The sequence below is a fragment of the Canis lupus genome, chromosome 7 (genome assembly GCF_048164855.1).
Source record: "Canis lupus baileyi chromosome 7, mCanLup2.hap1, whole genome shotgun sequence".
Classification (NCBI taxonomy): Eukaryota; Metazoa; Chordata; class Mammalia; order Carnivora; family Canidae; genus Canis; species Canis lupus.
The window spans coordinates 51,150,041-51,174,682 of record NC_132844.1 but is presented as its reverse complement, the minus strand read 5'-3'; the positions used below and the strand labels follow the sequence as shown (position 1 = coordinate 51,174,682).

The following is a 24,642-nucleotide window of genomic DNA, read 5'->3' as shown; positions in this document are numbered from 1 at the left end:
TGTGTTTTAAAAAAACAATAATAATCATAAAGAAATAATAGCACACAAGGGATTAAAAATGTCATATGTTTTAAAAGACTTAATGCAATACTTTTTAAGTGTTATGTACTTTCATTTGTGAGCATAGAGATGGTTGGAGGAATTAGATCAAAGAACGACCGTCAGTAACATTAAAGACAGTAGGTGGGTCCAGATGACTGAGCATTGTAAGGTGAATTGATAGGATTTTAAGTTGGAGAAAGAGTTTGATATTTCTGGCTTGACATACAGAGAACTATTGACAGGAATAGGTAATTTAGGAATTTGGCAGAGGAAGTGGAAAACATTGGGTCTAACTGAGTTTAATGTGAAATTAATTTCTGAAGCGGTTGGGATTATAAAAGTGGATCTTGACGCAACCCTTTTAGTGGGCAGAGATCGATAGTGGGTAGTGTTTGTGTCTGGGGGTAGTGAATGAACTCTTCGCAAAGGTATTCATATAAAGGAAAGTGAATGGGAAGCAATAGCCAGATTTTTTTTTTTTTAAGATTTTATTTATTCATGAGAGACACAGAGAGAGATTGAGGCATAGACAGAGGGAGAAGTAGGCTCCATCTAGGGTGTGGGACTCAATCCCGGGACTCCAGGATCACACCCTGAGCCTATGGCAGACCCTTAACCGCTGAGCCAGTCAGGTGTCCCTGATAGCCAGATTCGGAGGATTTTTTTTTTTTTTTTTTTTGTCAATGGTCTAACCAGGAGAAGAGACCATCACCATGCTTTGTGGGGAGTAGTTGTGCAGATGTAGAGACACTTCAGTTCTGGTGAGGGAGTTGCTGAAAACAAAAAAGGAAGCGCAGAGCAGATTAAACAAGGAAGCATGTGTGATATTGTAGCATGATGTTTAACAAAGAAGGCTTACCTTCTATTTGGAACTGGGCTGGGCGATGGGTAGTTGATTTTTTTGTTAGCTATTAGCCTGAAACTCAGATGAGCTGCCTTTCTTCCTTCCATCAAATCTTGTTGAGCCCTTGTCTCCTTTGCCAGGCTTCTCATGAAGGTGTGATATCATGTGATATGATCTCTGGCTAGGTGCAATGTCCTCCTATCTCTGTTTTCCCTTTCCTACATCTCTCTTAGGATAAATTTCAAACCACCATCCCACCATCCAGAACATGGTGGGGAGGGGTCTTATTTTCCTAGGGCCCTTCTGAGAGTGTCTGAGCTTTGCCTGGTTTCTCTCTCTTTTTCCTCATCTTGGTGCTATACCCTCCATGTTCCAGTTTTCTGCCTGGGCAAGACTGCCAGTATTCCCAAGGGGAAGCATGGTGAGGGGGTATTTGTCATAAATATGGCCATGTTCTGACCTACTGTTACTCTGAGCACTGGCACTTAAATAAAACTGTTCCCTGCAGAAAGACTTCAGTACACCTCTGCTAAACGGGAACACAAGTAAGAGATTCTGCTAATCAGAACATTTCGGTTCTGGTCTCACAGTGATAAACCAAAACAGCTGATATCCTGAATATTGATGTTACTCTTGTTGAATGGGTAGCAGACTGGACACATAGACACATGCACAGAGAAGTAGGAAAGATTTATTAGTTTCTGTCTCAATGCCACATACTGTACTCGGCACTGTCATGTTTGTGCACTCACTGAGCCCTCATGACAACTTTTTGAGGTCGTAAGGGAGATTTCCTCATTTTCCAGATGAGGCAGCTGAAGGCCAGCTAAGCCTTCCTTAGCAGGCTTCACAAAGCTAGCGGTCAGTAGGATGGACCCCAGAGATGTGTCCAGACAGCCTGCTCACTGCTCTCCCATAGGCCAAGAAAAGCATAGCCACTCAGGCCACAGAGACTCAGTCCAGCCTTTTCAGGTGTGGCCCTGAGTTATGTCAGGACCTTGAGTTGGTAAAGAAAGGAGGTCAAACTCTCTGGTTTGAACATGTTATGAAATGAATACATTTTAGAAACATTTTCAAGGTTAGCGCTGAAGAGAGGGCTTGGAAGTTGGGTGTCTGTCCCCAGTACATTTCCCCACTCAGCCCATCTTCCTGTCCCTCTTTCTGAGTCTCTGGCAAAGGAATACATTCTAGGCACAGCTTTGACATTTTATTTGTGTAAAACTACTGCCATTATTTCAGTGTCTGTCATCTTGACATCTTAAGAGAAGGAAACTTGTCGTTAGGGTTCAGAGGGTTATGCTTACCACGTGCTGTGTGTTTGTGTATATTTAATAGAACAGTATTTCATAACATGGAAAGTGAACGTGGTGTGTAAATAGTTCTAGCATCAAAGCATCGTAGTTAGCCATCTGTTCTCTGTGAAATTGTGACTGGTTTTGTGGCAGATAGAGTTGTGTAAATGAATAAAGTCTGTGCCCTTTCTCTCAGTTGTGAGGTGAAGCAGAGAATGTTGAGGTTTTTAGGAACTGGCTATTTTCTAGCATGCCTTCACTCACACACATTACCTCCCAGAGTGGGAAAATGCCCCGAGCACATGTCCCTAATTCTGCTGCGGTTTACAGTTTGGTGACCCAGTAGAAATGGTGGAGTGCTTGCTGGTGACCATTGGGGCTGAGCAGCCGACCATCTCAGGCCTCCTGACCTCCAAGTGTGTCCTGTTGGTCTGCGCACCACTGCTCTGCCATGAGTCTCTGTGCAGTGGGTATGATAGGCCTTGTGACCATGTGTGCGTGTACGTGTGTGTGTATGTGTAATTGGGGGAGTGGGGCTGGGCCTAGTGACTATGTGTGTCTGCACTTGCTCTGCCTCCAAGCTTGAAACCATTTGATCATATCCTGCACTTTTCCTTGATTGGATTCTGTACTTGGAAAACTCTACTACTCTCTCTCTTGAGTAATTAAGTTGCATGCATGACATATCTAAGCTGAAATGCTGGCCAGTTCAATATATATGCCAAAAATCCATAATTGTATTAATTGCTATTGGTTTGGTGTGCCTTGTAGTTCTTCCTATTTTTTTGTCTTTCTTTAATTTGATAGTATTGTATATCATCAGTTTTAGAGCACATCTCCTTAGTCGATGGCAGTATCTATTTGTTGTTGTTGTTCCCCCCTTCCAAATGAAGGGGAAAGTTTGTACTGTGTGGGTCACAATAATAGATTCTGTTTGTGTTTTGTGGTGTTACTTCATAGTAAACATTTGCAAATCAATGAATGTCTCTTGTTTTCTTAATTGTTAGCTGCTTGGAAATTTAGAAAAGTCAGGTAAACTTGTTATCTTGTAAGTATTGTTCAGATCACAGTGCATTTCTAACTTCCATTTTGCTTTTTAAATGCATGAAGATTTCAAATCACCTGACTGCTTTGTGTGTTCTTCATTGTAAAATATTGGACATTTCTCTTCTAAACTCAGTTTTTTTTTTTTTTTCTAAATGACTGCATGGCCTGGAACCTTATTTTGTTATGTGTTTGTCAGATTTGTTCAGATTATTCTCTCTCAAAAGAATGCTTTTCTGTGAATTACATTTTAAGTTATTCAGAAATTCCAAAAGGCGTAACATGGCAGCTCATCTGTCTTCACTAAATTCCGGTTTGTCAGCACAATTCTCTAATGGAAAGGCTAGATTTGCTTTATTTGCTACATGTGGCATGCTTCTGATTTTTCAAGCAACCTATTTGTGTCTTTTATTTCTCATCCTGTTGTGTAAGTATGTATGCTTCTGGGAAAAGAAGACTCCCTAAAAAACTCATGTTTTTGGTGGAGGGAAGAATTAAGAAGAGACTGCATTGTGTGATGCGTGGACAGACAGGGAGTTGGTTTATGTGTGGTGGTAGGTGTGATGAAAGAGAGGCATCAACCTTGTAATATTCCCCAGCCAAATATTACCTTTAAACAATCTGCACCATCTAAAGAGATTCTGGCTGGAAGAAATTGAGCATGTGTTCAACTTTAGAGGCCAGTCTTTTGTCTCCATTAAGTCAAAATGACCATCTGTGATCTTTACTTCATCCCACCTATCCAGTCGAATAAGATAAAATTTATAGATTATTCATCAAAGCTTCTTTTTGATTTTGTTTTTTAAATCAGGCACTCTGTAAATGTTAGTTACCCATAAATAATAATTGTGATTTTCAAAAGTGTCTGTGGTGATAGAGAATTCGTTTTGTCAATAGCTTTCAGTCTTATTATAATTTAATTTAGTGTAAACTTCCATCATATTCTAAAATGGATTATTAATAAAAGAGATCAAATAAAGCCTAAAAATAGTAAAATAAAATATAGTTGGCCGTTGGATTTCAAAATGGAGAAGGCATTCCTAAACTTGAGAGAGGAAATAAGTTGGAAAAAAAGAAAAAACAGTTGATAGATTTGCCTGTGTAAAAATTAGATTTCTTATCTTCAAGAAGCCTGGAGACCAGGTGACACAAAATTATAGATGAGAGAGGTCTCTTCTTACTCTACCTGAAATCCTTCCAGGGCATTGAGAAAAAGATGTTCCCACTAGAGAAAAGTAGACAAAAATTAAAGCAAAGAACCTACCACAATAAATAATAAGTGATTCAGAGAAGAAAAAAATAGAAATGGCTATTGATGTAAAGAAAATTTAGCTCCATCAGTATTCACAGAAATGTTAAGGAAGCTTTTGACCTATCAAATTGTCAAGATCAAAAAAAAAATGATAACAGATGTTGGTGAGGGCACGGGAAAATGCATATTATTCATGGGAGTATAAATTATTACGTCTTCTCTGAAAGAGAACATGGAAATATTGAAACCTTTGAAAGTGTTCATACTCTTTGGATTCTGCAATGCCACTTCTAGGCCTTCATCCTAGGAACACGGTTGTGGTATACATGAAAACCAAGCACAAGAATATTTTTCATGTGTATGTAGGAACAGCTAACAAGTACATGGATTGGGGCAGCTAACACGTGCCAGGCACTGTACTGTGTGCTTTCCTGCATATTCGTGTCTCATCTTAGCAACAGTTCTGTGAGGTGTAGATAAGTCGTTATCAACTTCCAAGACACCGTGAAACCCAGATTCAGCTGAAGTAACTTGCTCAAGATCACACAGGAAAGAAATGGCAGAACCAATTAGCAGCAGCATGTAATGTGGGAGATTTGTGAAGTGATAGTTATGTGGTCAACAAAAGTCCTTTTAGAAACAATGACATGGGAGGATGTTCCTGATGTTATATGTAAGCAGAGGTGCTAAAGATCATAGTGTTGGTCCTAATTTCATTGAAGTGTATATGTATAATCACAAATGCATGGCAGTAATACTGAGAGATTGTACTTCAGAATGTTAATACCCATTATCCCTTTGCGGTAGGATTTGGTCTGAGTTACTTTTTTCATTGTGCTTTTATGCACGTGTATATATAGTTTTTATTTTCCAGTCAATGTAACTTACTGTTTTATAATTAGAGATGAAGAATGCCATAGCTAATTAATGGATATTTCAATGTCAGTGGCCCAACAATTCAGGAAGTCCCAAAGCCACATAATTTCCAAAATATTTATGAAATAGGAACATTCGAATAATATATCATAGATGATGATGATGGGAAATGCAAAAAGTCTTTGGTTTCTAAAATTACGCACCATATTATTACAGCTCAAATTGTTATTTTGACCAGATTTTGCATCTTGTACATTTTCCTTTCTGCCACAGCGAAATGTGGGTTTCATTCTCTTACATAGAATATTAAAAGGCAGATACTGAAGGAGAACGAAAGTTTCTTCACACTTGGAGCAGGTGTTCAAAAAGTGGAATCTAGGTAGACAAAGATGACTAATACAGGCTTTCTCTTTGGATCACTGAATGTGCTTATGTCATCTAGAGTAATGTTTCCTGCAGGCAATTCATACCTAGTGCAGCTGACCTGACCTAACATTTGCTCAGTGACCTTGAGATGGGTTAAATCAGGTCCAAACAGTAGGGAAGGAAGGTATCATCTGGAATGAAGAGACACAACCCAGTGAAACAAAGATTCTCAGCTAACATTCTGTAGCTCTCCAAGCCCAGCCCCTTGTATTCTGGGAAGGTGCTATTATGTGGTTTAAGGAAGTTTAAAAATACCAGCTTCCTACGTAACTGGTAATAAGTTATTTAAACAGTGACTCTGCTTCCCAGAATTTCTAAGTGATACAGGCATTTTATCCTGATGATCACTAAAGGACCCTGTAAACTCTGCCTCATGAACCTGAGAAAGCAGAAATTTACATGAACTATATGTAAAATATACAACTGAATTGATACCAGTGCTTCACTAGCAGTAAAGTCACAGTGTATTTATCCCTAGTATTTAGCACAGTGATATTTTGTCATTTTGTCACTGTGATGCATTGGCAGGGAGAGATTTTTAAGTTCAGGTGTGTTGTGGGAAGAGCTCACCAATGTCAGCACAGTTCCAACAACACAGCAGGCACACAAGTGTTGACTGCACTTGTCATTTGGACCCGGGACTTTCACTTCTTGAAAAGAAGACAATAACTCACGTTGGTTTTCCAGCCACATTTATCAGGTTCTATGATAGGTGACAAATTGTATTTGTGGTTTCGTTTAATTTAATCCTGATTGTTACTTTAGGTTAAAGTAGCTTATTCAAACCCACAAAACACATGACCGAGCCTCAGTTCCAGCCCAGATCTCTGTGATCTCAGAGCATCCACTCCAGGACACCACATTCCTCTCTGGTGTCTATGAAGAACTGTGCCTTTTGAGCTATGGTTTTTATGCTTAATAATCTTTCCTTAAAGCCAAAGGCTCATGCCATGCCTTCCTGGCTGATTTGGAAAGACGTTTCTGCGACTTTTTTTTGCTTGGGACAGCACATGCCTCTGAAGGGTGATGAAGACATCCCCAGCACACTGGGCAATAACACTCGCTCTTTGTTGGCATTGTTTCATTGTTTTCCTAAACCCTTGACAATAGAGATCAGCGGGTCGCTCGGCCTGCTGTGACTACCCAGAGTGCCTAGGAGACTCTTGAATGCAATTGCTTTCTACCTCTTGAGATCTCAAATGGATTCAAGATTAGAATGGTAAAGGAAAAAGAAAAAATAAGTAAATTAGACTGAAGCACAGTGGATAGCTCACACAGCCCTTTGAGAGTTCACATTATTTCCCCCTCCCCTAAAACTTAAGGGGTGTTTACTTGTCCAGAACTTATGTTGCTCCAACAGCTATTAGAGCAACATAGAGCAAATGGTGTCCCCCATTTTAGTTGGTTAATTTTTTTAATAGATAATATATGTACATGATCAAATTGAAAATGTTCACATGGTATAGTCTTGAGGCCCCAAAACAGATATGGTACAGGTGCCTGGAGCAGGGGGTAGCTTCACGACAAAGTGTCCACAATTATGATGCAGTCTCTGCTCATAAACACCCTCCAGTAGCTTATTTTACCATTGTGAGGGTTGTGTATGTGAATCACTACTTTGACCTTCCTGGAGTACAGATAAACCTTATGTCTTCAAAGCCAGGCCAGGTTGATAAGGTTAAGGAGCTGTCCAGCCTTAGCCACATGCTGACCTGGAGGACCTTTCACATGGCACACAGTGCCCCCCCTCCCCAGAACCCAGAGCCCAGTGCTGATACCCCTTCACATAGAATAGGTCATAGGGAGTTCTGCTCCATAAGATACTTGGAGATTTCTTCCCATGAGTAGATCTTTGTTGGGATCATCTCAATTTATCAGAGAAGATCTAATCATGTCAATCCTCAAAAGATTCAAAGTTTTGATTCTTTCCATGATATTTCTGGGCATCTGAGTAAAACTATGATTCCTTTCCTCAAGGGAGGGAAGAAAGCCAAGCCCTCAAAGATCCTGTTGCAAATCTCTTTTAGGACATGCTACTGGGGCCCTATATTTATAAAACCTAAGAGAGGTCACTGTAGTGATTCTTAATAGAAAAAAAAAAAAAGAGTATTGTGGTTTTCATTGCTACACATAGAAGCAGATATTAACTTCAAGGAGCAGCCTTTCACTAGTAAGTAAATAAACATAAGTGTATAAACATATCTAATGAGAAAAGTTGGTAGGTGATAGGATGGTTACTGTTATTGCTGTGCATCCTGGTTAGATGTACAAACTCAGTAAAACAATCTGTCACAGGGTTTGTATGAATCATAATTATGAAAGAAACACAGAGAGCAGTGAATCAGTGGGTATGAGGTATGAGGAAGACTTGATGGTATAGAGGATGTTTAGGTAATTTTGGACAATTGACAAGATTTAGAAGGACAGAAAAAAGAAATAAGACACAGTGGGACCAAAATGTTATATTTTAGAGGACAATGAATGCACCTGCTGGGATGGGAAATGTGAATACTAAGAAATAATAGAGACAATCTAAAAGCCTTTCTACCTATCTGGATTTTCCATTTTAGACAAATGTTAGTTTGTGTTTTCTTCTATGTTTATTTTTCTTTTACATCAATTATGGTTAAATACTGGGGTTAAATATATTATCTCAAGTCTTTATATTAGCTCCTAAGGGAAGATATAATAAGATTGTACATGAAGGTAATTATGTAGCAATTTCATAAATATGCTTTTTAATATAGATACATATATTAAACACATGTATACAAAGAAAAGGGCATAAAATGTATTCAGATATCATCGGAAGATACAAGTCTCCTGCCCCTCTTCAAGTGGGAAGCTATGGAGTATTTTTCCATGTGTCAGAGAGACATCAATAGGTTCCTTCATAAGCCTTTTCTTGCAGTCACTCTGGGTCAGGATAGTGAGTACTGGAAGAATGTAGTACTGTATGGAGTCCTGCAGAATGTTGTGTCTGAGATCGAGTGATTTTTTCCACCCCCTTGGTTCAGCTTTCCTGACCATAGAAACCATAGCCAGTTTGTTCAAGAGAATGATTCAGGTCTTTTGTGCTTATGTCCTTTTTTGAAGACCAGGCTCATACAAAACTTAATTACCTTTGAATCATTTACTTTAAAAATAAATAAATAGTAATCAAATTTGGTGTGGATGTAGGTATTGATTTGCTTCTACCAGCATAAGTTTTACCAGAGTGATGAATGTATTTACTGAATTCAGTTTTTACTAAAATATTGTTGATTTTGCATTTGTCAAAGGAAAATGAATAATGAATTTACCAAGTTAGATTGTGAATGACCAAAAGCAATGAAAAGATGTATGGTGGAAATTAATGTACTTATTGTCTATCTGGTAACTCTTTTTCTTCTTCTTTTTTCTTTCTGTTTTTTTTTTTTTTTTTCTGTTTTTTGTTTTTTGAAATGAACTAGAACACTGGGAACATGATTTAATATAAATGGGCAGGTCTTCCCAGGGGTGTGTGTGTATCATCCTTGGCCATATTTGTGAAATTTAGAATTCTTAATCTACCATATTACCAAATAACATTTGTCTGGACCTGGCTAGCTTAGTTTACATATTTAAAAGATACAGTTGCATTAGATAGCAGTGAAAAATGACTTGCTTTTCAGAATGAGATTTTTAGACTGTACCATTTATTTTCTTGATTTAATTTAGAATATGTACGTTTAATGTTTTGCAGAGATTTTTGTTAACTTATTGGACTACTTAGTGTTTTGTATGATTTAAATTAGCCATAGTTGGTCTTAGTGCAACTTAAAATCATATGATACCATTTTATGCGTCCTTCTCATGCCATTTGACAAGATACTCCAGTCCCACCACCATCTTCCACAAAAACCTGGAAAAAGGACATATTTTCTTTATCATTGTAGATTGGTGGGTGCTGCAGCCTCACTGTGTTCTGTGTACGTGATAATAGACTAACTCGGCTACCTGCAGAGGTGTCACAGGCCACAGAGCTTCATGTCCTGGATGTGGCAGGGAACAGGTAAGCATGTTTGGGTTTGCTTTCTTTGAAGGAAAAAAAACAAATGTTCATTCACCCCAACCTTTGCCATGCTTCTTTGCTATCTTGCCTTTGTTCCATCTTAAAGAATATGTACCAATTAGTCAAATGAGCAGGCCCAGGAAGTTGTTGATCTGAGAGCAGGAGTGATGGATCTGGATGGAGTGGAAGAGGTCAGGAATGACCTAAGTGCGAGACACTTTGCCATTTGAAGTAGATGCTTCTGCAGAAATGCTTCCCAGAACAGCAGTATAGTGATGTAAGAGAAACGGTGCTGCCTGAGAGCTGGGTTTTACCTTAGCTTTTATAGCTAGCTTTCATAAGTCATCCTGAACCTCTGAGTTTCCTCATCTCAAGGATGAGCTTGAACGAGTTTGAACTAGATTTTAAGCAGAGGTCTTGATGTGCTCTGCTGGTGATTTGGAACCACTTGAAATTGTAAACAAAATTGTATTCAGGGACACTTTTCTGTCACAGGGATCCCCAGCTAATGTCAGAATCACTAAGTGATCATAATCTGTAATAAAGTGAAGAGCCCCCGATGGTATCCGCCAAGGTCATAGCGGTGCCATTTCTCAAGTTCTGAAGTCAGAGGCAATGGTGGACTGCCCCTAGCTTTCTGGAATATGCCTTCTCTTCACCTGTGCAGAATATAGACCTGTTTCAGCCAGTCTGAACTTTTTGTCACCTCAGATGGCATATGTACTTTCTCCTGAGCCCAGACCAGCTATTTTTTCTACCTGGGACCCTCTTCTCTGGCTCCCGCTTTTAACTCTCATCACTCATGCTTTCATTTTCTGTGGGGAGCCTTCTTTGTGTGGAGCCTGCTTTTTTGAATTACCCCTACCATAGCACTCACAGCACCGTATGATAATTGCCAGCTTATGTGTGTGTAACTGTCTAAATCTAAAGTTGCCTGAAGTCAGATGTGGCATCTGTACCACTGGACCATTTATCCCCACAGAGTGCCTGGCACATGATAAAAGCCTGGTAAATATTTGTGGCCTGAATGACAATGTTAAAAATGTTAGTTTTGCAGAGTGAACAGTAGGCCACTTCGAAATGCCTTGTATCACAGGCTACATCGCAAAAGGAATTTTAAAAATGCTTTTGAGTGTTATACAGTTAAATATGATCAATGATTTTAAATGAGAGCTAGCAGCAGTTGGGAGAGTGTTTGGGGGATTGTGGGCTAAGTGCTGATTAGCTGGTCACTTAGGTCAGGCACAAGCCACCATTTTTCATTCTGGCTAATGGATAGTAGGTAGTGGTGCTAAGAAATAGCAGGACTCAGCAGGCCTCAGGAAAAGCTCACCATTTTCAAGTGAAGGCTTTCAGGACATCTTGATAGATTTTTAAGACCTTGATATATTTTAAGACCTACTGGAAACTCAGGATTAATTTGTATTGAATGTTGACTTTCTGCTGGACTGAGTCTCATGTGCAGCATAGGGCTTGGGAAGAATGGTTCTTCCCTGAACTCCAGCAGTAAAAACTCTGTGACTCCAAACCTTCCCGGATTCTTGCCACACTGGTGAGCATGAATTTACATCACTAATTCTGGAGCAGAAAGATGGCTCTGATGCCTGAAAACTGTTTTTCACATGAGTGAAGCCTCTATTCTCTAGTTCTCAGGAGGGAAAGTTAAATTTTTATTATGCTTGGGCTGGGGTGGAAAAAACCCCATTAAAAAGTAGAGTCACATAGCTGTCATCTGAGTCAGTTATATGTGTCATTTAGTCCATGTATATACAGATTCATAACCAAATTTTAAACTTAGTAGTAATATTTAATTACTACTTATTTAAAGTATTAGTGTAGAAACTAATAAAAGGCTATAATGCCAGCTTTTTAGCTTGCAGAAGTGGTACACCATGGGAAGTCATACCACATACAACAGAAGTTTTTGCCTCTTCTCTCAAGCATATAAAAATAGCAAATGGCACAGAAAGACTACATGTTAGTTTCCACAAATCTTTTTTGACAAGTTTGATAGGGTAGCTAGAAAATTCCACTTGGAAACTAAGTATCAAATCTTGTGGTACAGTAACAGAGAAGATGTCTTTTATTATCAGCTACCCTTAGACACAGAATCCATTTCCTTAATTCTTAACTCTTTCCCACAGGAATATCCACCAGCTACACAATATCTAGTATTTGAGGACCTTTGAGGAAGAGTAGTACCAAATCCTAGAAATAGTGGCTGTCAATGTGGAAATAGTTTGCACTTTTGAATTTTACAATCCAAAAATTTAAATTTAAAAATATTAAAACATATTACCTCATAGCTGTTAGAATAGCTGTTATCAAAAAGATGAGAGATAATAAGTGTTGGCAAGGATGTGGAGACAGGGGAACCTTGTGCCCTGCTGGTAGAAATGTAAATTGGTGCAGCCACTAGGGAAAACAGTGTGGAGGTTCCTTAAAAAATTAAAAATATATCTACCATATGCTGTAGCGATCCCGCTTCTGGTGTATCGCCAAAGGAAGTGAGAACAGGATATTGAAGAGAGATCTGCACTCCCTTGTTCACTGCAGCATTTTTCACAGTAGCCAAGGAAAGAGCCTAAACATCATCAGTAGATGAATGGATAAAGAAGATGTGGTGTGATGTATATAGTGGAATATTCAGCCATGAGAAAGAAGAAAATCATGTTATTTATAACAAAATGTATGGACCTTGAGGGCATTATGCAAAGTGAAATAAGCCAGACAGGAAAAGACACATCCTATATGATCTCATATGTGAAATTCAGGAAAGTCAAATTCCTAGAAATAGAGAGTAAAATGGTGGTCACCAGGGGCTAGGAGTAGGAGAAAGAGGAGGGTATTGCTTAGTGGGTATAAATTTCCGGTTATAAGATGAATAAGTTCTGGGCACCTAATGTATATATAGCATGGTGACTATAGGTAGAAATACTGCCTTATATTCTTGAAAGTTGTTGAAAGAATAGATCTTAAATGTTCTCAACACACACACACACACACACACACACACACACACGCCCCCAAAATGGTGATTATGTGATTGTATGGATGTATTAACTCTACTGTGGTAGTCACTTGGGAATATATGAATATATCAAATCATCACAGATATACCTTAGAGTTACACAGTGTTACATGGAAGTTATAGCTCAAACTGAGAAAAACTATTAAAAGACAAAGCTCAACATAGCAGTGTAGCTAATACTGTGAGATAGTAAGCAGTTAAAGAGTAAGATCATTACTCTGTGTAGTGACACAGGAGGCCCATAGTACCGAGTAAAAAGAGCAACTGTTGGGCAGTACATAACACTCTAATTTTCATTTTTGTTTTAATTTTTTTTTAAGATTTTACTTATTTATTCATGAGAGACACAGAGCGAGTGAGCGCGAGAGAGGCAGAGACACAGGCAGAGGGAGAAGCAGGCTCCATGCAAGGAGCCTGACATGGGACTCGATCCCGGGTCTCCAGGATCACAACCTGGGCTTGCAGGTGACGCTAAACCACTGAGCCACCCAGGCTGCCCCTCATTTTTGCTTTTAAAACAATATATCTACGCGGTACAACAAAACATTAATAATCATTCCCCTAAGGGAAGAGTGGAAGCTTCAGGTTACAGGGGGTTTTCCCTTTAAAAATACCAAAGTATTGCTTAAATTTCCCCACTGATTATATTCTCTCTATATATCTTTAAACAGTTTTGAAAACTTTGTTTAAAACTAAAAAATTCCAGTAGGAGATAAAAGATGAAATATTCAGTTGTAAGAAACATGCAACTATAGGTTAAGTCAGTATTACATTAATCAGTAACAACCCCACATGTAGTTGTTAAATAAACTTGACAGTGTAGTCACTAAGTAGTCCAGGAGGTAGAGAAGGTCACTTCAGGGTAGTTGGTCATGGATTTAACTGGAAATGAGACACTCGGCTCATGATGTGGTTATTCATTTGCTTTAGTCCCTGTACCACTGATGTAAATAGTAACCACAGGCTTTTTATTTTGAGGGGATGTGGTCCTAAATAAAACATAGAGATGCAAGATATGTACAAATAGGGCTGTGGTTTTTGTGTTGATTCTGCAGTGTACAGAAGGGACCAAAATAAACTGAAAATGTATTAACTCTTCTGAAAAGCAGGAATATATATATATATATATAAAATACACACACACACACACTTTTACCTGGGATGGTTCACTCAAGAGAAACAGAGGAGTATGTGTGTCTTTTCTGCCCCCCCGCCGCCCCGCGGCAGCAGTGAATCAGTGAGAGGGTTAGCTCAGCCTGCAGAATCTCTGTGTACAGACGGGGCAGGGAACAGAGCTTTTTTTTTTTTTTTTTGTCTTTGACACTACTGGAACACCCCTTCATGGGACACTTAGTCAACAAACTTGTGTGGTGTGTGCTCAGTTGGCAACAGCTATGTTCAAGCTGGCACTTTATAGGGAAACTGGTGTTCTAGACAAGTCACTAATCTTATATGACTTGGTAGAATGTGCTTATAAAATCTGTTGTCATAGAGTCTAGTAATTTAATTTTTACCATATGATTTGTTATCCTTAGAAGCTGTTATTTATTATTGATGCTCTGTGTAGCCTTTTACTTATGCCTTTGCTTTAGCACTTAGCTGCAAAGCCAGTTACTCTTCTGAGAAGGTACAATGATTGTGTTTGAGTATTTGTGTTCTGTGCCAGTTTTCAAATCTTAATATTTTTTTCTTTATATACTCATGGTTAAGAAATCTAGAGATACTGACTGTAGATTTCTTGCCTAAGACCCTGAAACTTTAAACATTTTAAAAAGAAATAGGAATAGATTTCAAGGGAATTATCATTTTGTTCAATAAAATGAAAAAGAATGTAAAGTACTTGAAGCTTTCACAGTGTGTTAGGATATCCTTTCAAAAATCCCTCTCACCAGGCCTGGCAAATACACAGCTGTGTCTTTAACTTCCTTGCATTTGAGTGAATGTGTGACAGCCTTTGGGCAGAGGCAGGCAGGAATAATTTGTTGTATAAGCATAAGAGATTTCACTTTCTATCTCGCTCAAAGACCCAACACCTCAGAATAGGAAAGGGAGCTGTAAAGCCTCTACTTCCTCACATCCCTTGGGCATCCTTCATGGTGTGAGCCCATTACTGTCCTCAGTAGATTCTGGGATTTAAAAATACTTATTTCTCACTCGGTTTGGCCCTAATTGCAAAGTACTATACAATACACAGAGGCTTTTCAAGGGTACTTTAACATATGCAGATCTCATGGATGCGTTGACTTTGGAACCTAACTCCCCTATAAGGTACAATTCTACCGACTCAATACTGCACACAGACATATGTGTGGGAGGGGCCAGTCTTTGCTGGGCTAATTGTTAGGAAAAGAAAATATTTTGTCATCTCCATAACTAGCATATTGGAAGTATTTTGTAAAACACTTTAATTTGTCTTGTGAAAAGTTTGTTAATGCATTTGTTGTTAACACTCTCCATGCACTCTTTGATAATTCTTACTTGATCTGTTAAAGTAACATTCTATGCTTACATTTTACTTAGATTAGTTTAATAACATTGGAGTACAACTTCTCTTCGTATTCCCTACATAGAGTTAGAATCGATTTTCATAAGCCTGTCAATTCAGGATGGCATCTATGTCTGATAATGCAGTATTGATCTCTTGGTAAGATGAATAGGTAGGTCGCCCGCATGTGTTAAACTGGAGATAGGTGTGCAAGTCCGTAAAAGAAAGAGCCCCAGCAACACATGCTGCCATATGATTTTTTTTACGGAAGTCACAGGCCAGGGATTTCTTTTAAGAAAATGTGCCTCATCTTGTGGCTCCATGGAATGTGGTCGGCTCATGATGTCTAGCTTGTGAAGTCACTGCTGAGATTGTAATTTAATGCATGCATCCATCCTTAGAGTAAACATACTTGATAAAATACAATCTTAGGTTCATTAAACCTTAAATTCCTGGTATCCGCAGAGTAGTCCATGAGTAGACATGTATAAAGTGTTGGTTTTTGCTAAAGAAGTCTTTTCACCCCCCAGACCTGTTAGCATTTTGGGCCAGGTAATCCTTTGGTGGGGGCTATCCTATGCAACCTCCCTGGTCTCTGCCCACTAGATGCCAATAGCACCTCCCAAAAATGTCTACCAACATTGTCAGATGTGCTCAGGGCAGAAGCATTAACATAACCTTTGGCAAGTACTGGTCTTTGTTAACTAGAGTTTACTGGGTACAGCCACTCCTCTGTAATGTGTGCAAACATAAAATTAATCTTTAAGTGTCACATTACAAGTTTTAAAGTGTTTTAATATATATATGATCTCATTTGAAACTGAAACAATGTGAAGTGGACATTAATTATCACATAGTCTGGGGAAGTGGGAGCTTCTAGAAACTAGAAGATACAAGTTTAAAATGGATACCTAAAATAATCTCCTTAGAGAAAGAGAATGCAGTGCATGAAGAAAATTTTTTTGATCTTTATTATCACTGCCACTGAAATGCTTTAGCACCCCAGGCATCTCCTTCGGCTCTTCCTGATTTGCCAAGTGCAGCTGGAAACAGGTCCTTGTCGTCGTCGGTGAGGCTGTTGCCACTGACTCAGTAAGGACACCTACTTCTAGGTCCTTCCCCAGTCACACTGGCTTTTTTTTCCTCTTTAAATGGAAACCTCCTAGTGCAAGGCTGAATCATGTGCTCTGTAATGCCCTCATGTTTTGCCCTGTGGCCAGAGGTGCTAATGAGAAAGTTGACAGCAGAAGAGGGAAGCATGGTGACCCACTGAGGAGTCTGCTCACAAAGAGTACACGTTGGATTTACTATAAACACAGCATCTTGTTCCATGTTGAATCCAATCCCAGGAAGTTCTTTGTCATTCTTTTTTTTTTTTTTTCTGTATTGATAGGAATTGATATAATTGTAAAATCTGAGACCTTGATGTCTCCTTTTGTTTTAAATTAGGCTGTTACATCTCCCTTTATCCCTGACTGCCTTGAAGCTGAAGGCTTTATGGTTGTCTGACAACCAGTCCCAGCCTCTGCTCACATTCCAGACGGACACAGACCATACCACTGGAGAGAAGATTTTGACCTGTGTCTTGCTTCCTCAGCTGCCTTCTGAACCCACTTGCCAAGGTGAAATTAAGAACAATACTCACATGGCTATGAGAATTAGTAGGAGCTAATACCTATCCATAAGACTGCTTGGTCACACATGTGTCTGTGATTTGTCTAATGTGCCCCTACAGCCAGCCTGGGTGAGGTCATTGTGGGTCTCTTCTGGGAAGGTACGTACCCCTGCACCTTCATAGAAAAAGTACCCTTCATACCTGCATATCATATCTGAAGTTCCTTAAACAGCCTTTTGGGTTTGAGTTATCGCTAAGGCTGGAATTACAAGTACTCTTTAAAAAGTTGACAGAGTCCCATAAAATCCAAACTGATGGTTTAGATTTTGATAAATGACTGATTAATATTGAACACAACTGACAATTTTTTTTTAAGATTTATTTTAGAGCACAAATGGGAGGGGCAGAGGCAGAGGGAGAGAGAATCTCAAGCAGACTCCCTACTAAGCACAGAGCCTGACTGAGGCTCCATCTCATGACCCTAAGACCATGACCTGAGCCAAAATCAATACTTAACCAACTGAGCCACCCAGGCACCCCCACTGACAAACAGTTTTTAAACCAATCTGTTATTTTAAGTCATTGTACCTTTGTTTTGTAAATTATGTGTGGTTTTTAAAAATATTCACACTAACAATAAATTGCTATTAGAAATATTTGCTGAGAGCCAGTTTTGCTAAAAGAGAACTAGAGTGTTCTGGGAGAACAGGAGCCTCCTATATGGAAGGGCCCCTCTCAGCAACCTTTGCCAATCTCAGCTTTGTTAGAGGAGCCTTTAAGACCCCAAGGGAAAAACAGCAGAATGTGTTACCAAGGAAAGTACTAGTGTCCTATATGTGCAGCCACATCAGTGTCATGAGAAAGGTTTTTTGTTTTGTCTTTTAAGTAGGTTCCACACCCAAGGTGGGGCTTGAACTCAGGACCCTGAGATCAAGACCTGAGCTGAGATCGAGTCGGATACAGCCGACTGAGCCACCCAGGTGCCCCTCATGAGAAAGTTTTTAAAGTTAGTGTATAGAAAAGAATTGTGAAAAAGGATTCTATAAACTATGATGACATTTTGTAATGAAATACTAAACATTAACACCTATTTTATATGATCTCAAGTAGAATCATTGAAAAGAAAGATTAACCCTATCTCAGACTTTATTTTTGTTTTAAATTTTTTGAAATACTAGATAGCATTTAGGTGAATACCTTAGGTAAAGTACCTGTGAAGGTGCAGGGGTATGTACCAGTCACACAAACCCGAGTTCCAAGCTGCTGTGGTCTTTTTCATGACAGAGAACCTGCCTCGCTGTGGGGCACTGGAGAGCTTGGTGAGCGATGTCCCCGATGAGGCCTGGAATGAGCGTGCGGTGAACAGAGTCAGTGCAATCCGATTTTTGGAAGATGAGAGAGATGATGAAGACAATGAAACGGTATGGAATTGGAGATTGTTGGCCTCCCTGGAAACTCAAAATTTAAAAGCCTTCCAAGATCGAGAGTGGCACCTAATATGGATTTCTTTTCATATTGAATTGTCTGTTTTCTGCTTTGTCTTCAGCATGTAGGAATTTTTTTTAGAAGACAAAACGAGGTATGTCTAGGTACTAATTCACCAAATGTATATAAAGCAAATGGAACTTTTGGGTTCTTTGGCTTGAATAGTTTATACTCTTGTTCTTTACTTGTGATAGTGGCCCTTCTCACCTCCAGTAAACTGATTAGGAATTTGTTCTGTTTCTGTTGTTGTAGGTGAGTGAAGTCTCTTCCTCACCTCCATTTAGAGAGGTGTACGGCATTGACTCCACACTTCACAGTGTGACTTGGCTTGCCTTTTGCAGAGCTGTACTTCTCTCTTTCCTTCATGGAATCATTCTTCTCTTCACCCTCAGGCAGAGTGCTTGTGATGTTAGCTAGGTTCAGTTATAAGTTTTCATCCAAACATCAGGAATAGATTTGAAAGTACTACTTAGCCTTACTCCATCCACACTTTAAAACATGCCTCTTGGACTGCTGATGTCTCCAGGAGTCAGTGACAACTCTTGAAATCTTACTACAAGTTGACTTTGGCTTCTTAAACTCCTTGCACTAATTGAAATTTTCATAAGCAGAGCTTAGAGGGAGTAGCCACAGCCCCCAAAGGAAAGAGAGGCTTTTAAGTGATTGCCCATGGTCTTTGTGATTCCAGCTGTCACCCAGTGGGATTTTCCCAGTTTACGGTAGGGGAGTGCAGAATAGGAGTTAGGCACGACAAAGTGACTTTAGGAGAAATGAGTGCTCAGTGCTTACCAGGTGGCTTGCCTGATGGTGAGGATTTCACCAGTTCCTTCAGTGCTTCAGAAGCGCCCTTGTAGTGTCATGTTAACCTACCTGAAGCTCCTCCTGAAGCTCCTGGACAGGCCATTTACAAGACATAAATGCCATCTTATGAGCCAGAGAGCTTGTGACATGTCAAATAATACAGCTGTTTGAAGATTGTCCCTACCCTGTCATTTCACTTCCAGCACGGTGGCCTCTGCAGAGAATGTGAACTCTGTGCAGTAGGTAATATGAATAACACACCCAGCAGCAAAGTAAGAAAAGAAGCCCTTCTCTCTGGCTTCCCTTTTCCTTCCAGAGCCGTGCCTCCAGGGTTGAAGGAAGCCAGAACCACTTGGGGTAGTGGTAGGCCATCGTAGTGATTTTATTTTTTTTTATTTTTATTTTTTTTAAGATTTTATTTATTTATTCGTGAGAGAGACAGAGAGGGATAGAGGCAGAGACACAGGCAGAGGGAGAAGCAGGCTCCATGCAGGGAGCCCGATGCGGGACTCGATCCTGGGTGTCCAGGATCACACCCTGGGCTGAAGGTGGTGCTAAACCACTGAGCCCCCCGGGCTGCTCCATTGCAGTGATTTTAGATTAGAATACCCCCCCCCCCCCGCCAATCATTTTCTTTCTCCACACCCCACTTCACCAATCTTAAAAATCTTCTTTTCCTTGGGGATCCCTGGGTGGCTCAGTGGTGTAGCATCTGCCTTCCGGCCAGGGTGTGATCTTGGAGCCCCAGGATCAAGTCCCATGTCAGGCTCCCTGCATGGAGCCTGCTTCTCCCTCTGCCTGTGTCTCTGTCTCTGTCGCTCTCTCTCTGTCTCTCATGAATAAATAAAATCTTTTTTTAAAAAAATCTTCTTTTCCTTGTCCTTCACGGAACTTTATTTTTATCTTACACTAATCTTACATTTTACAAAGCGTTCCTTTATTCTGAAAGTGACCCCTCTGTGCGGAGTAGGTAGGTTACGCAGGACAGCTGCATGTTCCGTTACCTGCCAGGGAGCAGCAGGTAAGCGCGCAGAGCTCCAGGGGCTGCGCTCGGGCCACTCCCGGCTCCTGCGACCGCCGCCCCCCCTTCCCCTCCCCAAGCATCCTTTGTCCCCGAGCATCCCCCGCCCTGGAGCTCGCTAGAAAGAGTTCCTGCACGAAACCCAAACACTCACTGCCCTGCTTGTTTTCAGAGGACGCTCCTGCGGAGGGCCACCCCGCACCCAGGAGAGCTGAAGAACATGAAGAAGACCGTGGAGAATTTGCGGAACGACATGAATGCTGCTAAAGGACTGGATTCAAACAAAAACGAGGTCAACCACGCCATTGACCGAGTGACCACTTCTGTATAGAACTTCACCTCCGAATTTTACCTCCCGTGTCTCCCCCTGCTGTCCAGACGTCCCCGTCTGCTGGCCTGGCCGGGAGCCTGGCGCGGCCTGGGTCTTCCCGCAACGCGGGCACCTGCGCGTCGCTGCCCCGGGCCCGGGCCGCTTGCTGGGCCGCTGCTCACCCACGGAAGTGCCTTATGGGGCCCTCCGCCCGCCGGGAGCCGCCTTGTCCCCGACCTCCAGTCCTTTGTCCGGAGTAGAATACACTACTGTAAACAGCTGACCTTTGCTTCTGTCTTTTGTTGGGGTAAGGGAGCGCAGGAAGGGGAAATGTGTTTATCCTCCTCCCCCACCCCCATAAAGTGCTGGGACATTTTGAGCTCAAGTTCTCTTGGACCTACTGATGAGACAGTGTTTTATGTACGGGGAATAATTGATTCTTTAAAAAAAAAATCTTTTTGGCAGCTCAGATAGTGTACATTTAAAAATTTTGTATAGGTATTTCATAGCAAAAAGAAATGTGTATTTCTTTTTTTGTTATTTTATCTTGGAAACGGTACATATTTTAGTATTTGTGCAGACAAAAACAAAAAAAAGCAACAGTCCTAAAGTATTTGTTATCACTTGTACCATCCACTTGTGCCTTACTGTATCATGAATAATGTCAAACCAGTTGTACACAGTGGCATCCTTGAGCAGTGAGATGAGAGACTAGGAGTGTGGAACTTTTAAAGCGAGTTGGATTTTAACCAGTAATGTACCTGGTGGATTTGTTTTTAACCAAAAAGAAGAGTTATCACCAATTTGTACATTTTATGAGTTGATTTTTTTTTTTTGTAAAAAAAAAAAAAAAGAAAAGAAAGAAAAAAGAAAAAAGGATGAACCAAAGGATTAGACTGCTAATACTTCGTTTCTTACACTTTAACTCTTTTATGAGTGAGTCTCTTATAATGAGTGCAGTGTCTGATTGTACCTGCTTGGAAGGTATATGCCATTTGTAAAATAAAATAGAGCAGAAAAGCACAACAGGAGAAAACTGGTATAGAAATTCAATTGATAAATGAATTATGTACTGCAAAAGAAAGTATGATTTTTATTGAAGAAAGCTTTAAAAGTTTTATATTGATATAAAACCACAATAAAGCAAAATAACCATATTAGAAATGTTTGCTATCTTTGTTAAGTGCAATTTAATTTGTAAATAGAGTTTGAATCAAAGTATAACAAATCCTTGCTTCAAGTTTTAATTTTAAATCTGCTAATTTAAGGGGCATGGGGGGTTATGTTTTGGTGTTTCTGTTGATTTCTTTCCTTTTTTTTTTTTTTTTTGTATAATGTCATAAAAGAGAAATGAAAAGTGCCAATCACTATGTGGTATCTAGGAAAATCATGATATTGTTGGTTTTTTGTTTTCTCTCTGTGAAATAAAATCACCCTGGAATTAACCATACAACTTTTTAAAATTAATTATCACCTTGCATGTTCAGATGGTGGCAAGTTAGCTGATTCTTTGACAATGCACTCCCATCCATTAAATATCTAAACTACTGGTCAGTTTTGAGTTAATTGCTTGCCCTTTTGCCACACGGCACAGACTCCAGAAGTGCCTTCCTTTCTGGCTAATAACTTCGGGTTGTGGCCGCCTGGCCAATTGGACTCCATAGAAACCTGCTTTCAACCAACCAAATATGACAACTTTTATTCCTGCTATGCATTTACTTACTGGGTTCACTTTGCTTTTTAAGTTGTGTGTGTGTGTGTGTGTGTGTGTGTGTGTGTGTGTGTGTGTATGTTTAATCAATTTATTGAGTTGGCACTACCATGACAAGTAAGTGGGTTTTGGCTAGTCAGTTTGACACCTTGCTCCTCAGTCAGTGAGTACCCATTTGATTTTCTTCCATTTTAAGATTTTGGCATATTCTGCTTTAGGCCTGTGAAGATGATGCCACTAACTCATGGACTGATAGATAATAAGCAAATTGGTTTTATTTAAGGAGAGGAATCTTGGTGCTAAAGAACAAATAGAACTCGAATGGTGTTTGTTCATTTTCATCTGAAGCCCACCCTTCACCACTCAGTTATCCTGGCCTTGGGGGAATGTAGTGGACAGAACACAGGGTGTGTTTAAACTTTCTAGGGAATTTTATGTAGGTAATTATCTGTTTCCTTTGGCTTACCTTCTTTACTACGCATTCACCTGTTTTGTTTCTTTGTTGTTTTGTTTCCAGTTTTTAGTATTTTGTCTCCCCCTTCCTGGACAAGGGAAAAGTTACTATCGTTTTACTTGTTTATGACACTACTGTGCCCTTTACCTTCAGGGTGTGGAGACCAGACTGACCTCACCATGGAAACAACATCAACCAGAGTTCCAACTCAAGAACATGCCAGACTTTTCCAATGAGGCCTCTCTTGCTATTAGAAAGAAAACATAATTATGTGAAAGGATACCTGTCCCTGGTGAGGCTAGTGCCAGAATTTCCTGACCTCTTCCTAGCGGAGCACTGCTGGCCCTTCCTTCAGGAAAGGGAGGAGTTCTTCACTGTACGGCCAGCCTGTTTGTCTTGTGGGAGTGACAGGTGAAAGCAGGAAAGATTATTATGACCTCTTCACCCACTTTTTTTTTTGTAGCCCCTTGTTTCCTGTTTTTAGCAAGGAAATTATGCCTAAGTGGCTAAAATAGTAAAAAAAAAAAAAAAAAAAGTTGAAATAATGACAGTCGGTGTTGGAAAGGTGGTACAGGTAAGAAAACTAGAACTATTTGCCTGGATATCATGGTTTTTTTCTGGAAAGTTTGAAGGCGTGGTCCTGGCCAACCCAATTTTCTATCTAAAAACTTCTTAGCTGTCACAGGTAAGGAAGCACAGGTGGAGGTGCCGGGCCCAGCCTTCCACAGCAGCTCTGCATCCTCTTGTGAAATTTACCACACCTAAGAAGACACGCTTGGTGGGTGGGGTGGAGGCTGGGAAAAAGTCTGCCCTCGTCCGAAAGTTCCTCTGAACAGCCAAGTCTCACTTGTAAAAGTGACTGACATCCCTGGTGTGGGCACGCTGGTGGTGGCAGTGACAAGGCGGCACAAACACTGATGAGGGACAGCACTGGAGCTACTTATTCATAGATGGCAGTCAAGGTTATTGTAGCCCAGTGACATTGTGGAGAGTTGAAATGAAATTGCTCCAGCAATTAGTACCAACTCACCCAAATTTCCAAAGAGCCAATTCAAAAACTACAAAAAGAAAAGAAAAACAAAAAACTCCAAACTTTTTATTACAGATAGTCAAAAACACACAAAAGGAGAATTATGTGATGAATCCCCGTATACCTGTCACTCAGCTTCAACAGTTAACAACCCAAAACCAACACTGAGCTGTTTTAAAGGAACCAAATTATGGTTTAAAATACATCCATACGGGCCCTAGGAGGCTCAGTCGGTTAAGCATCTGCCTTCAGCTCAGGTCATGACCCCGGGGTCCTGGGATCAAGCTCCATGTCGGGCTCTGCTCAGGGAGAGTGCTTCTCCCTCTACCTCTGCCGGCCACTCTCCCTGCCTGTGCTCTTTTGTTCTCTCGCTCGCTCTCTCAAATTTATAAAAATAAGTAAAATACATCCATAAGAGGACTGCATAGTGAAATAATTTAAAAACTCAGCTTTCAGGTAGGGCACAGATATGCCCATTAAAGTAGCACTTTGGAATTAAAGGTTCTGAGAACATAACCCAGCACTGGCATCATATAGATACGGGTTCGAATCCCAGACCTGCCACGTGGCTTTGGATGAGCTACCTTAATGTCACTGGGTACCTCAGGTCCTTCATCTCTAAAATGGGGCAGCAAGACCTCTCACAGGCTTAAGTGGGAGACCTAACAGGAAGTGGGTGGCTGCTATTATTACAGGTCTCGCTGTCATTCAGCAGTGTTATTAGCAGCCCCACAGTCCCTCCCGTGGAGCCAGCAGTATGTGATGACGATGGGAATGTTCCTCAGAAATGAGGACACCATGCTGGCTTTCTGGCAGAGAAAACTTTCTCACCTGTGGTCTTATATAGAGACCCCTCCGGTTATGTAACTGGGGAGGGAAATCTTAAATTG

The 24,642-nt window shown here is 40.3% G+C and overlaps 1 protein-coding gene across 4 annotated transcripts in view; it reads left to right on the top strand.

Moving 5' to 3' along the window:
- Window positions 1-22,010, top strand: part of LRRC1 (leucine rich repeat containing 1) — a 129,736-nt gene extending 107,726 nt beyond the window's left edge. For all 4 annotated transcript variants that reach the window (XM_072832627.1, XM_072832630.1, XM_072832629.1 and 1 more), the window contains exons 11-14: window positions 9,694-9,809; window positions 16,775-16,947; window positions 18,225-18,361; window positions 20,420-22,010. In XM_072832627.1, coding sequence (XP_072688728.1) covers window positions 9,694-9,809; window positions 16,775-16,947; window positions 18,225-18,361; window positions 20,420-20,578 — 585 coding nt within the window. In that variant the 3' untranslated portion in view covers window positions 20,579-22,010. The remainder of the gene's footprint in view (window positions 1-9,693; window positions 9,810-16,774; window positions 16,948-18,224; window positions 18,362-20,419) is intronic.
- The last annotated feature ends 2,632 nt before the right edge of the window (window positions 22,011-24,642 follow it).